The sequence below is a fragment of the Dermochelys coriacea genome, chromosome 2 (assembly GCF_009764565.3).
Source record: "Dermochelys coriacea isolate rDerCor1 chromosome 2, rDerCor1.pri.v4, whole genome shotgun sequence".
NCBI lineage: Eukaryota > Metazoa > Chordata > Testudines > Dermochelyidae > Dermochelys > Dermochelys coriacea.
Window position 1 is genome coordinate 184,718,990 of NC_050069.1, and position 13,430 is coordinate 184,732,419.

A 13,430-nucleotide genomic window follows, 5' to 3' on the forward strand; every position below is an offset into this window, starting at 1 on the left:
CTCATTATTTCCTTGGTTTCTAATATTTGGTTTAGGAGGTTTTTTTCTCTCTAAAATTCATGAAAGAACTTATTTACTGAAAACACTGTGACCACACTTGAAAGGTTTCCACATAGGATTTCAGTATAGAGTGAGTATACCCTTGTCTGGAAAAAGAAAAGGAGTACTTGTGGCACCTTAGAGACTAACAAATTTATTTGAGCATAAGCTTTCGTGAGCTACAGCTCACTTCATTGGATGCATCATGCATCCGATGAAGTGAGCTGTAGCTCACGAAAGCTTATGCTCAAATAAATTTGTTAGTCTCTAAGGTGCCACAAGTACTTCTTTTCTTTTTGTGAATACAGACTAACACGGCTGCTACTCTGAAACTTGTCTGGAAGAGGCCTTCAGAACCATACCAAATACCAGGTTGTAAGTGATTATTCTGAGTTCTTAAAGATATATTTTTATGAATTTTGATGATATATTTCTCAGTGATGTATCATGATGGAGTATACATGTTAAATGGTATGTTGTTTCAAATGATAAAATGTAACTTTTTATTAGCATTTGATGTTATTTAGAACCACAAAGTAATAATTTTATACTACTGTAGTTTTACAAGCAATTAGTGCAAAACTCTGTTTATAGAAGAGTAGAATGAAAATTTCATTTGTTTCAATATATTACATAGGAAAATTCCAGTTTGCCATTCTTGTTAGAATGAATTGTGAGAGAGAGAGAAAGAGAGAGAGTGTGTGTGTGTGTGTTGTGAAACCCTTGCCACAAAAATGAAAATACTGTTGGAGAGGCAAGTATATACTGCCTTCTATCAGAGGATTTCAAAGCACTTCCACAATATTTAATGAATTTACCTTTACTTCCAGAAATTATATATACTGATGTGTAGAAAATTGTTAACTGGAAATTTCCTCTGATGGAAAATGAATAATCTGCATTCTCTATATTTGTTGCAGGACACCGAGGCTTGTTTGACCACACTTTAAACAGCATAAGCTCAAGGATAACACAAAGGAGACTACAAGGGACTTGTCCACCCATCGGTCGTGGAAATTTTGGAAAACCTTTCTTCGGTGCAAACAGTTATAGTTCCCCATTTTTAAACCCCCGGAATGGTTTTCACACTATCCATTCAGAGAATAGCCCTGTAAAGCCGAGGATTGTTACAGTGGTGAAACCAAGTGGACACACACTCAGGAAGATCACATTGCTTCTGAACAGGCGATCTGTCCAGACTTTTGAACAGCTGATGGCTGATATATCAGAAGCTCTGGGATTTCCACGTTGGAAAAACGATCGTGTGAGAAAACTTTACAACCTGAAAGGCAGAGAAATAAGAAGTGTTTCTGATTTCTTCAGAGATGGTGATGCATTCATTGCTACGGGAAGGGAGCAGCTGACTTTGAAGAACCTTGAAGTGGTAATGCAAGAACTTTATCCCAGTAGCCCATATGCTCTTGGTATAATTCAACAAAACTTGGAACAGTCCCAAAAACTTAAGAGCAGGCTGTGTGACAAAGCTGTGGATAGTGGCTTTGAGACAGAGATTGCCAAGAACGGCAATGATGCCATATCTTCCCAACTAGTAGCCAGGCATGAAGGAAAAATTCAACCTAAGACCAGGCAAGAAGAAAAGGTGAGGGCCAAAAAAAAATGGAGCAGAGAGAGTTGGGGCAGAGAGCAAGATGTGAAGCCATCTAGAAAAGCCAGAGGAGAAAGGTACTTTAATCAAGAGAAAAGTCTTGAGAATGAAACAGAAAAGAGTTCAGATGAGATAATAAGATGTGAGAAGTGTCAAAAAGAGAGACAGCTCAGGCAAAAACTGCAAAGGGAAAGGCAGGCTGATGTCTCATTTGAGAGCAGAGACCTGAATGTGGGAATGAGTCATAGATATAATTTAGAAAGGAATGTAAAAATGAGGAATTGTAGGAAGTCTTCAGAAAACTCCTTAGAAGGTGAGGAAGTTGAATGGAAGGATACTGGCTGTAGAAGGAGCTGGAAACCCTTACAAAGGAATGTTAATGAAGAGCTAGAAAACCAAAAAAGGAGTTTTGAGAAGGAAAGGGATCCAGAAAGGCATGAGAATCATGACAAAGAGTTAGTAAAGATAAAGAAAAATACTATGGAAGCTCTGCAGGTGGTTCCTGAAGCAAAGAAAGAGAATAGAAGCAGTTCCAGAATTAATCAAAGTTGTTGGTTAATGAAGGACTGTCAAGGAGATGCAGGGAAGCCTATAAAAGGAAAGGGAGAGGGCAAAGAGGTGCGGAAGGCAAAAGAGGAAGGTGCTGGAGGGGAAGAGAATGTAGTGCATAGAGAGAATGAATTGACAAGGATGAAAAAGATGGGAGAACATAAAGCTAACAAAGATGAAAAAAAGCCACAAGAATTTGAAAGCATGAGTCTGAGGCGAAATGTCCATACTAGAGCTGATGTGGAGAGCTATTATGAGATAGGCAGAACCATTGGGGATGGGAACTTTGCTATTGTGAAAGAGTGCCGGTGCTGCAACACCAATGAGAACTATGCCATGAAAATTGTTGATAAGTCCAAGCTGAAGGGGAAGGAGGACATGATGGAAAATGAAATTTTGATCATTAAGAGCCTTTCTCATCCCAACATAGTGAGCTTGATTGAGGTGTATGAAACTGAGACTGAGATCTACCTAATCCTGGAGTATGTCCCAGGAGGGGACCTATTTGATGCAATCATAGAGAGCATAAAGTTCACTGAGCATGATGCTGCTCTCATGATAACTGATCTGTGTGAGGCTCTGGTTTATATTCATGGCAAGAACATTGTCCACAGAGATCTGAAACCAGAAAATCTTCTGGTAAGTACTGAAGTTTAGTATGTTGAATCTCTCCAGAAATTATTGGGTTGTTTTTTTTTGGCTTTTTTTTTTGGGTGGGTGGAGGGTTGTAGATATGTAATTTTTTTTTAACTTTTAAACAAGTACAGTACAGAAAAAAATCCAGTAGTAAGGAAAAGATACACACTGTACTGTTATCATTTTCAAAGAAATAAATGTACAAAGATGAAGAGCAATCAGTCTTATAGTTTCCTTAGCACAAATACAGAGAGACCTACCATATAGTATGGATGCCTGCAATTGTGCACCTAAATAAGTGCCCTGACTTTCAGGGATGCTGAGTGTTTGCATTTTTTCTGAAAATCAGGCCTCTTATTTAGGGACATATTTTTCGGCACAGAAGCTCAAACGTTTTGCCTAAAGTGTACTCTGAATCATAAAACATTTCACATGTGAACCAAAAATTATTAAATAATGCCCATTCAACCTGTTAATTTGAAGGTCACTTTTTCCATCGCAGCTATATCATTCAGTCCAGCACTCCAGTCCTCTATTGGAGATTGTATGGTTATTTCTAACATTGTAAGGATTATGTCTGTTACTGATGATAAGTGCATGATGCAATTGTTTACTTCATGTACCTGGAATTTACTCACTGATTGACAAGTCTCCTGAAATGAAAACATAAATGTCCTAGTGAAGTATGGTACTGAAGTCAGCTGAAGTATTAAGCTCCTCCCAAAGAGCAAAATTCTAACTTGGCTCCCAATGCCAAAAACATTTTCACACGTTCTTAACTTCAAGCATGTGAGCAGTCACACTGAAGTCGATGGATTGACTCGTGATTACATGTAAGCATGTGCATAATTTTGCATGACTGGGGCTTTGGGTTATGCCCTGTACAAGGTGGTAAAAGTGAGTTATTCTGTCTTGCTGGTCATGCATTTTGTACTCTTCACCAATATTCCAAAATTCTGACCAGATGGAAAACCACAGATGGCTGTATTTGCATGTCTTGAACAACTCTAATTCTATCTGGTAGAAAAGGAACGTAGAAAAAAAACTGGACTCCTTGCAAGCCAAATCCCTAAAGGAACATATGCGTCTCATGAAAGTATGTCCAGTGTGACAAAGAAGGAAGTAGCCTGTGGGCAGACAGAATGAACAGGGATAGATATGAAGGGCTTGCTTTGGAACCCAGATGGATGTGTCTGACAATGTGGGGACTGGCTTCTGGTGACTCTGGTGGTCAGTCTCAGGAGTACTGGTCAGTCTCAGCCTTGGGATCTGATCTGCATGAGAAAAGATGGAGGACATGGTGTGGATTAAAGCAGCTGGGTTTGTGGAGAAGTGTATTTCTATGCTCTGCCTTGAGCAGGGTCTGCACACCCTATTATTTTGGCATGTGTGATGGTGCACCCCATAAGGCTTTATGGAAATATGCTTATGAGTGTGTGTGTGTGTGTGTGTGTATACACATACACACATATATATATATATATATATATATATATATATATATGACATAACTGGAATATGTTCTATGCTACATATGCCATATAACATATCTCTGTAAAGGTTATGATCTACTGAATCTATTCATCTTATTTGTATGCATGTATCATTTTTGTATTCAAAGTTATGAATATTGGCTGTGTACTGGCTTGATTTCTAAGTAACCTTAGTAGAGCATTTGGTCAGTTCCTTGAGAAAGGAATGTGCAAATTAGGTGCCCAATCAAGAAACACTTAAAGGACAGTGAATCTTGTCAGGCTCCAATCCACATAAGAAGTCTACCTGAGGACGTTCAAGGAAGCATGTGAACCATGGCTGCCACCTATAAGTTCTGAGTCAGGCCTGAACATGTGACTTGCCCACGTGACTCCAAAACTCCATCTTGTAGCTGGACTTCTACACAGGGGGAGGGAGGGTATCCACCCACAAGAGAAAGTCTATTTAAACCCCTGGGAGCCTCCTCCATTTTGTCTTCAGCTGGCTAAGGAGATAGCCTCTCCACAGCTGAGAAAACCTGAAAGAAACTGGAATAAAGGATAGTAACTACAGGAGGTATGAGTGATTGCTGGACCCAGACTAGAAGGAGTCTAGTCTGTAAAAAGAAGCTTACTGGAATTCCTCTAAGGGTGAGGTTTTTATCTGCATTCAGAGTTCTTACTGTATTAGACATAGACTTGCGTGTTCTATTTTATTTTGCTTAGTAATTCACTTTGTTCTGTCTGTTTCTACTTGGAACCTCTTAAATCCTACTTTCTATATTTAATAAAATCACTTTTTACTAATTAATTAACCTAGAGTATGTATTAGTACATGGGCGAGGGAGGGAAGGGACAGCTGTGCATATCTCTCTATCAGTGTTATAGAGGGTTAACAATTTATGAGTTTACCCTGTATACGCTTTATACAGAGTAAAATGGATTTATTTGAGGTTTGGACCCTATTGGGAGTTGCACATCTGAGTGTTAAAGACAGGAACACTTCTTAAATTGTTTTCAGCTAAGTCTGCAGCTTTGGAGCATGTGGTTCAGACCCTGGGTCTGTGTTGGAGCAGACTGGTATGTCTGGCTCAGCAAGATAGGGTGCTGGAGTCCCAAGCTGTCAGGGAAAGCAAGGGCAGAAGTAGTCTTGGCACATCAGTTGACAGTCCCAAGGGGGTTTCTGTGATCCAACCAGTCACATCATGAAAGGCTCAGAATTCAAGTGCACTCTTTCTGAAGCTAGTTTTCCATTATGAACCAGGTTTTGACCCTTCCTCCAAACTTTACCAGAATTACATCAATGCTGGTAAAATACTTGGGGCTTGATTCTTCATTTCCCTGCATGTGTGTAGGTACTTATCCCAGTGCAAAGATTTTCTGGCACTTTACACCCACTTTGTACTGGTATAAATTACAACATAAGGTGCAAAGTAATGGAGAATCTGTCTCCTAGTGAACATGTTCATGTTGGCCACCCTGTTGCATATAGATAAGGTACAATGGGATACAGAAGATTTTATGAAGAGAAACTTGCCTAATGTTCAGCAGATATTTGTTCGGATTAGAGCATGGATATTTAAAGCTAATGAGAAATAGCTGTTTACAGAATTGTGTTTTAGAGGCCTCCTACTGTTACGTGGCTGAATACCTATAATAGATACTGTCTTGCTGGTCATGCATTTTGTACTCTTCACCAATTGAAATTCACCAGTATTCCAAAATTCTGACCAGATGGAAAACCACAGTTAGAAAACCACCTCAGCTGGTTGTAACTGGGCATATCAATCAGATCACATTTAAGAGGTTGAATGGGCTATTAATACAAATGAGTTTAGGAACCTCCAATATTGTTTTGTGTATTTGTAGATACTGCTGTAAAAGGCTGTTTGAAATTCTCATATTTATGAAAGCCTTGCAAGGAAAAGGAAAAATTCCTTTTAAACAAACAAACAAACAAATCCATAGTGGCCACAATATTTTAATACTCAGTGTTAAAAGAAGTATTACACATAGGGGTATTATGGAAGGAGCTGAAATTGAAGTCATGGCTATTTTTTAAATACATAGTTCTCCAACTTTTACAGTTACAGCGATGGTTGCTTGTCAGTCTGTAGGAAATGAATTTATGCTCCACATCTCAAAAACTGCAGCCACAACTGGCACTAATTAATCCCCTTGTTGGCAGTCTTGGCAGAGAGGACAAAGTCTGAATGAAGCATAGAGGCTGACCTGTCCTTTCACGCATAAATGTCTTGAACTGTGCTATTGCTGAGCTTAAACTTTGTTATTAATCTGTCAGGGAGTTTAAACTTTGTTATTAACCTGTCAGGTTCTGCAGAATGTCAGCTGTCATTTTGTTATTTTTGCTTTCCTTTTTCTTTAGTTGCCAAGCCCCTTTCTTTTCCCGTTCTTCATGTTAACCGGGACCTTGCTTGTCTCTTGGGTCTTGCATTTGTCCTTATGGTAGAACCTTAGTTTTTGATTGATATGCTATTTGGGCCGATTGATCTTTATTTCTAATTATAATGCTTGGTGGGGGTGGTTTTTGTAAGGCACTTATGTGCTGTCCAATAGGCACCTTTATAAACACAATACATTCAAGAAATAGTTTTTAACTTTCTGACCTTTTAATGTGTCTCATTTTAGTACTGTTTCCCTGAGTGTTCAGACAGACTGAAAAATGGCATAGGAGGGACTGCTCCCAGTAATCTTAAAGTGCTGTCAATTGAAGACTAGCAATGGCAAATGTCAAACCCAAGCTAATGGTCTCATCCCATTGTCATATGCATTTGGCAGGTAATGGGGTGTGGAATGGGTCCTGGGGAGGGGAGTCTCATCAGTTTAAACAAAGAGTGCTGCTGTGGGTGTTGGAACCCTACAGTGTTTCCGTATTCTCCTTGACTATCAGAGCCTGTCCTCATACTGGATTCCCTGACAACTTCCAGGAATTGGGGAATGGGAGGTGTGGTTGTTTGTTTGAAAAGTGTGACTGTTTGACCATGTGGTTGTTTGTTTGAAAAGTGTGAATTGGGAGTGCTTTTTTCCAGGTGGGCCTTGAGTCGTTGATTGGAAGGAAGGCTTTGAGCCGGGGCAAACTGCTTCAAGCCAGCAGCCTTATAAAAAATGAGCCAACTACGAATAGAGTGAGCTGTGAACCGAGGAGAAGCAAAGAGAGGGAGTTTGCCTAGGGGAGTTCCCACAGAGTTTTTGCCTTTCAGGCTTCCATGAGCAGTAAATTATAATATCTGAAGAGGCTCTTGGAAGGAAGACAATATGGATAATGAGCGATCAGCTGTTGGAACCTGCACAGGATGTGTCATGTTTGTCTTTCTCCCAGAGGATAGAAGTTACTTCATCTGTACGAAGTGCAAGTTGGCCTCCATATTGGAAGACAAGGTTAAAGGACGAGAGACCCAAGTATCAACCCGGCGTTGCAGAGAAAATGAAGACTTTCTGGATAGAAGTCAGTGTTTTGGTACTGTAGGCACAGCATGCTGAAGAATCAGAGAGGGCAGTGTAGCCCGGGGAAGAAAATTGTCAGCATGTGACCTCCAGAAGAAGAAAGAGGAGAACCCATGTACCCCCAGTGCAGATAGAGGTAAGAAACTGTTTTCAGGCTCTCTGCACAGGTACTATGATGGAGAATGGTTTGGAAGAGTCATCGAGGAAAAGGATCAGAAGGGGAGACTCCATCGACTGGAAGGTATGGGATGCATTGTCCTAGGGATGGGGGTTCCATGACCACCACTCCCAAGAGGAGGGATGGAATCATCCATCTGCTGTCCAGACTTGGAAACTTGAGAAGTGTGCTGTTTGCTTGGAGCTAGAATTCAGGATGTGACGGATGCCTGCCGAGACTGATCTCGCCCTCGGACTGCTACCCCTTCCTACTTCTTCATGTGGGCACGAATGATGCTGCCAAAAATGACCTTGAGCAGGTCACTGCAGAGTATGTCGCTCTGAGAAGGAAGATAAAGGAGTTTGAGGTGTAACTCGTGTTTTTGTCCATCCTCTCAGTTGAAGGAAAAGGCCCAGGTAGGGACCATCGAATTGTGGAAGTAAACATGTGGTTGCACAGGTGGTGTCAGAGATTCTTTGACTATGGGATGTTGTTCCAAGAAGAAGGATTGCTAGGAAGAGATGGGATCCAGCTAACAAAGAGAGGGAAGAGCATCTTCACAGGCAGGCTTGCTAACCTAGGGAAGAGGGCTTTAAACTAGGTTTGCTGGGGGGCGGAGACCTAAGCCCTGAGGTAAGTGGGGAAGTGAGATATCTTAAGTGCCTGTACACGAACGCAAGAAGCCTGGGAAACAAGCAGGAAGAATTGGAAGTCCTGGTACAGTCAAGGAACTATGATGTGATTGGAATAACAGAGACTTGGTGGGGTAACTCACGTGACTGGATCACTGTCATGGATGGGTATAAACTGTTCAGGAAGGACAGGCGGGGGAGTAAAGGTGGAGGAGTTGCACTGTACGTAAGAGAGCAGTATGATTGCTCAGAGCTCCAGTATGAAGCTGGAGAAGCCTGCTCAGAGTCTTTGGGTTAAGTTTAGAGGCGAGAGCAAGAAGGGTGATGTCGTGGTGGGCATCTTCTATAGACTACCAGACCAGGAGGCTTTCTTCGGACCACTAACAGAAGTTTCCAGATCACAGGCCCTGGTTCTCATGGGGGACTTCAATCACCCTGACATCTGCTGGGAGAGCAGTACAGCAGTGCACGGACAATCCAGGAAGTTTTTGTAGAGTGTTGAGAACAACTTCCTGGTGCAAATGCTGGAGAAACCAACTAGGGACCGTGCTCCTCTTGACCTGCTGCTCACAAACAGGGAATAATTGGTAGGGGAAGTAGAAGTGGGTGGCAACCTGGGCAGCAGTGACCATGAGATGGTAGAGGTCAGGATCCTGACAAAAGGAAGAAAGGAGAGCAGCAGAATACGGAATCTGGACCTCAGAAAAGCAGACTTTGATTCCCTCAGGGGTGGGCAGGATCCCCAGGGAGGCTAATATGAAGGGGAAAGGCGTCCAAGAGATCTGGCAGTATTTTAAAGAAGCCTTATTGAGGGCACAGGAACAAACCATCCCAGTGTACAGAAAGAATATCAAATATGGCAGGTGACCAGCTTGACTTAACAGGGAAATCTTCGGTGAGCTTAAACACAAAAAAAGAAGCCTACAAGAAGTGGAAACTTGGACAGATGACTAGGGAGGAGTATAAAAATATTGTTTGAGCATGCAGGGATGTAATCAGGAAGGCCAAAGCACAGTTGGAGTTGCAGCTAGCAAGGGATGTGAAGGGTAACAAGAAGGGTTTCTACAGGCATGTAAGCAACAAGAAGAAGGTCAGGGAAAGTGTGGGACCCTTACTGAATGGGGGAGGCAATCTAGTGACAGATGATGTGGAAAAAGCTGAAGTACTCAGTGCTTTTTTTGCCTCAGTCTTCATAGACAAGGTCAGCTTCCAGACTGCTGCACTGGGCAGCACAGTATGGGGAGGAGGTGAGCAGCCCTCAGTGGTGAAAGAACAGGTTAAGGACTATTTAGAAAAGCTGGACATGCACAAGTCCATGGGTCTGGATACAATGTATCCGAGGGTGCTGAGGGACTTGGCTGATGTGATTGCAGAGCGATTCGCCATTATCTTTGAAAACTTGTGGTGCTCTGGGGAGATCCTGGATGATTGGGAAAAAAGGCAAATATAGTGTCCATCTTTTAAAAAGGGAAGAAGGAGAATCTGGGGAACTACAGATCAGTCAGCCTCACCTCAGTCCCTGGAAAAATCATGGAGAAGGTCCTCAAGGAAACCATTTTGAAGCACTTGGAGGAGAGGAAGGTGATCAGGAAGAGTCAACAAGGATTCACCAAGGGCAAGTCATAGAATCATAGAATATCAGGGTTGGAAGGGACCTCAGCAGATCATCTAGTCCAACCCCCTGCTCAAAGAGGACCAATCCCCAATTTTTGGCCCAGATCCCTAAATGGCCCCCTCAAGGATTGAACTCACAACCCTGGGTTTAGCAGGCCAATGCTCAAACCACTGAGCTATCCCTCCCCCTAAGCTTTCGTGAGCTACAGCTCACTTCATCGGATGCATCGTGACTTGCTCCTGGTCACACAGGGAGTCTGTGGTAGAGCCAGGATTTGAACCTACGTCTCTCAAGTATCAGGCTAGCGCTCTGACCACTGGACTATCCTTCTCCCTTAAGTCAATTTTTTCCCCCATTTAGTGTTGCCCTCCACCTACCAGTGGCAATTTTTACAGTAGTCATTTGCTCTCATTGTTTTTGTTTTTTTACTCCTCTGTCTGCCAGCTCTTTCCACACTTAGTGCAGCAGAACTGGGAGGCATAAGGGCTGTGGCTGCACTACAGAAACAAAATATGCTCAACAACAGGTGAATGCAGCTGCTCTGTCTCCCTCTGAGCAACTAACTCAGTCAGCTAAGCTAAACTTCGATGTTGAGCAAGCAAACTTCGCTACCACGGATGTTGAGTGTGGTTGACTCTATCCCACAAAAACAAGACACCTGTTTAATTCCAGTTGAAGGGGTATAGGAGGAGCAGTATTTGACACCTGTTAAACATGGCTCAGCTTCATAGTGTAGACATAGCCAGAGAAAAGGAGCAGGAGTAGCCGTGGTCAGGATAATGGAGAGGGGGAAAAGAGAATCTGCTGCTGCTGCAATGTCCCTTCCAAGTCAAATGGTGGCTTGATAATAGAAATCATATGGGTGCACAGTGATGGATGCATTAGAAACCCCTAACTATGATGGTGGTAGCACTAACCACCTTGTTTTGTTGGTAAGATTGTACTCTGTTCCGTGGAATATACACTGTAGGCTTGGGAGAGGCAGTTGGTCTTCAGCTCAAGTAGGCTGTGGATCTCTGTTACATCACTGAGATTATATACTTTGACCTCAGAAGGAAAAAGAGATTGACAAGTAATTTATTCTACTGGAGTGCATAAACATTTGTGTAGGGGAAGTCTACTTGCCTTTCTGCTGCCTGATGAAAGGCTCTATAGCAGAGAGAGAGAGAGATAAGGACAGGGATAAAAAGACTGTGTGGAGCAATGGTAGGCACCCCACCTGGGCTGGCTTTTAAATTGTTTCCAGGCACAATGAGCTAGTATATCACTATGTGGTTGGGGCCTCCAAGCAGCCCAACAATTTACAGCACTTTCTTTGAAAGGTGTGTTTGTTACACAGCCATAAAATATGTCAAAGATGTTTAGTATTCCTACCTATTTTGCTATTATGTGAAAGGAAAACAAATTGGTGGTATTCTGAAATAACAGGTGGTGCATCATCGCCACCTTGTGTTGCAATGAGAGAGTAGAGTTGAAGATTGGTTGATAAAAGAGAAAATACAGTATCGCATTCAGCATGGGTGGTACCCATGCACTCCTCACTGAGTTGAGTGGGGTTCTGTACAGGAGCGGCAATCTGCCTGCAAGAACTCCTTGCAGTACTGGGGCCAATGTTGCCAAGTTTGTAAATGAGGATGTGAGAATTTCACTTTTATTTATCTCTTAATAAGATAATTTGGAGGGTTTGAGTGGTAGTTGGGTATATTTGATACGCATTTATTAAATATTTGCAAAATGTTCTGTGTATATGTACATAGGTATACATAGATATCCAGATACAGGTGACACATCCATACACAGTGTACATAAAGACTTTATGTATTTCGATTGTATCCTTGTATCCATCTTGATTTGTTGCTTGTATTCTTAGAGTGTGAGCTCTGTTAGGTAACCTGGACTGAGTTTCCCTCCATGTCAGTGGTGGGCAACCTTCTGCCCATCAGGGTACTCTGCTGGCGGGCTGCCAGACCGTTTGTTTACATTTGTGTGGCTGCCCGCAGCTCCCAGGGGCTGCGGTTCACTGTTCCCAGCCAATGGGAGCTGCAGGAAGTGGTGGACAGGCTCGCGCCGCTTCCTGCAGCTCCCATTGGCCAGTAACGGCGAACTGCGGCCCCTGGGAGCTGCAGGCAGCCGTGAAAATGTAAACAAACAGTCTGGCGGCCCACCAGCGGATGCGGGCTGCAGGTTGCCCACCACTGTTCTATGTATAGACAATGTTCTAGAAAACTGGTTGCTACCTTTGTATGAATAATAATGTTTTTTGCATTTTGTCAGCTGTGCTGCTCAGAAATTAGAATACAAAATGTCATCAGGGAAGTTGACTTTTTCTTTAAAAACCGCAGCAGGTTTGGGTGTGCATTACTAAAGAGTAGTATGGATTTTTTCTTAACTATATTATTAATACAGACCTTATTTTCTTTTTTGAATTGAAAATGTCTTTTTTAAAAAAAGTTTTGCTTAATAGATTCCGGGAGCATTGCTATGTTTATAATTTTTGCAATGAATACAAATGTGCTTTGACTGGGTAGTGTGTATGGGATAGCCGACCTCATCCCATCTGTGCCCTCAGTTGTTTTGTTACAAAGACCATCTTGAATTTTTGGCCATCTCAAGCTGTAATTACAGGGTGTGGGGTGTGCTTGGCATCTCACATTCTAACTTATCCCTTTAAAACCTGTGAAATCCAGATTTCTCTGGATTTTGCTGGATTTTTTGCAGAAAAGTTAGTCACATTTCTTTGTTTCCTATTTTGATAGAGGCAAACACTTTCTCTTTCAAAGCAAAGACATGATTAGTTTTCTTTTAAAAATTTAATATGAATACTAAATACTAATATTAAGAATATTTATATACTCAATAGCATTTTTCCGTTGCTGGATTTTCTTGTACTTTGGTTTCTCAAATGTAATGTTTCATTAATTATGGTTTTAAAAAAAATTAATATTAAGTATCTCTACTAACAAAACTAGAATGGAAGGTACATTTCGAATATTTTCCAGAGGGATATCAGAGCTGTAATCTGCCAATGATCTATTGCGATGAGAAGAATGCTCCAGAATCAGGGTCCTTCCCTTCTATCCTTTCTATATTATTCCTGTGTTCAACCTCACCAATATCCATTTCCATAACAGGATATAGAGTACAGATTTGGGCAGAATAATGTGCAAATTTCAGGGTTTTGAAAACCCTTAATAGTGCCATATAAATGAATCAAGTTGAGGGGAATCAGTTTGCAGTGCTATGACAAAGTTGATATCTT

General features: G+C 41.7%; 1 protein-coding gene across 2 annotated transcripts in view; it reads left to right on the forward strand.

Moving 5' to 3' along the window:
- The window catches only part of DCLK3 (doublecortin like kinase 3), a 39,224-nt gene that overhangs the window by 19,525 nt on the left and 6,269 nt on the right, over positions 1 to 13,430 (forward strand). For both annotated transcript variants that reach the window (XR_005291507.2, XM_038392883.2), the window contains exon 2: positions 960 to 2,833. Coding sequence is in view for 1 of the 2 variants with exons in the window: in XM_038392883.2 (XP_038248811.1) it covers positions 960 to 2,833 (1,874 nt within the window). In the remaining variant the exon portion in view is untranslated. The remainder of the gene's footprint in view (positions 1 to 959; positions 2,834 to 13,430) is intronic.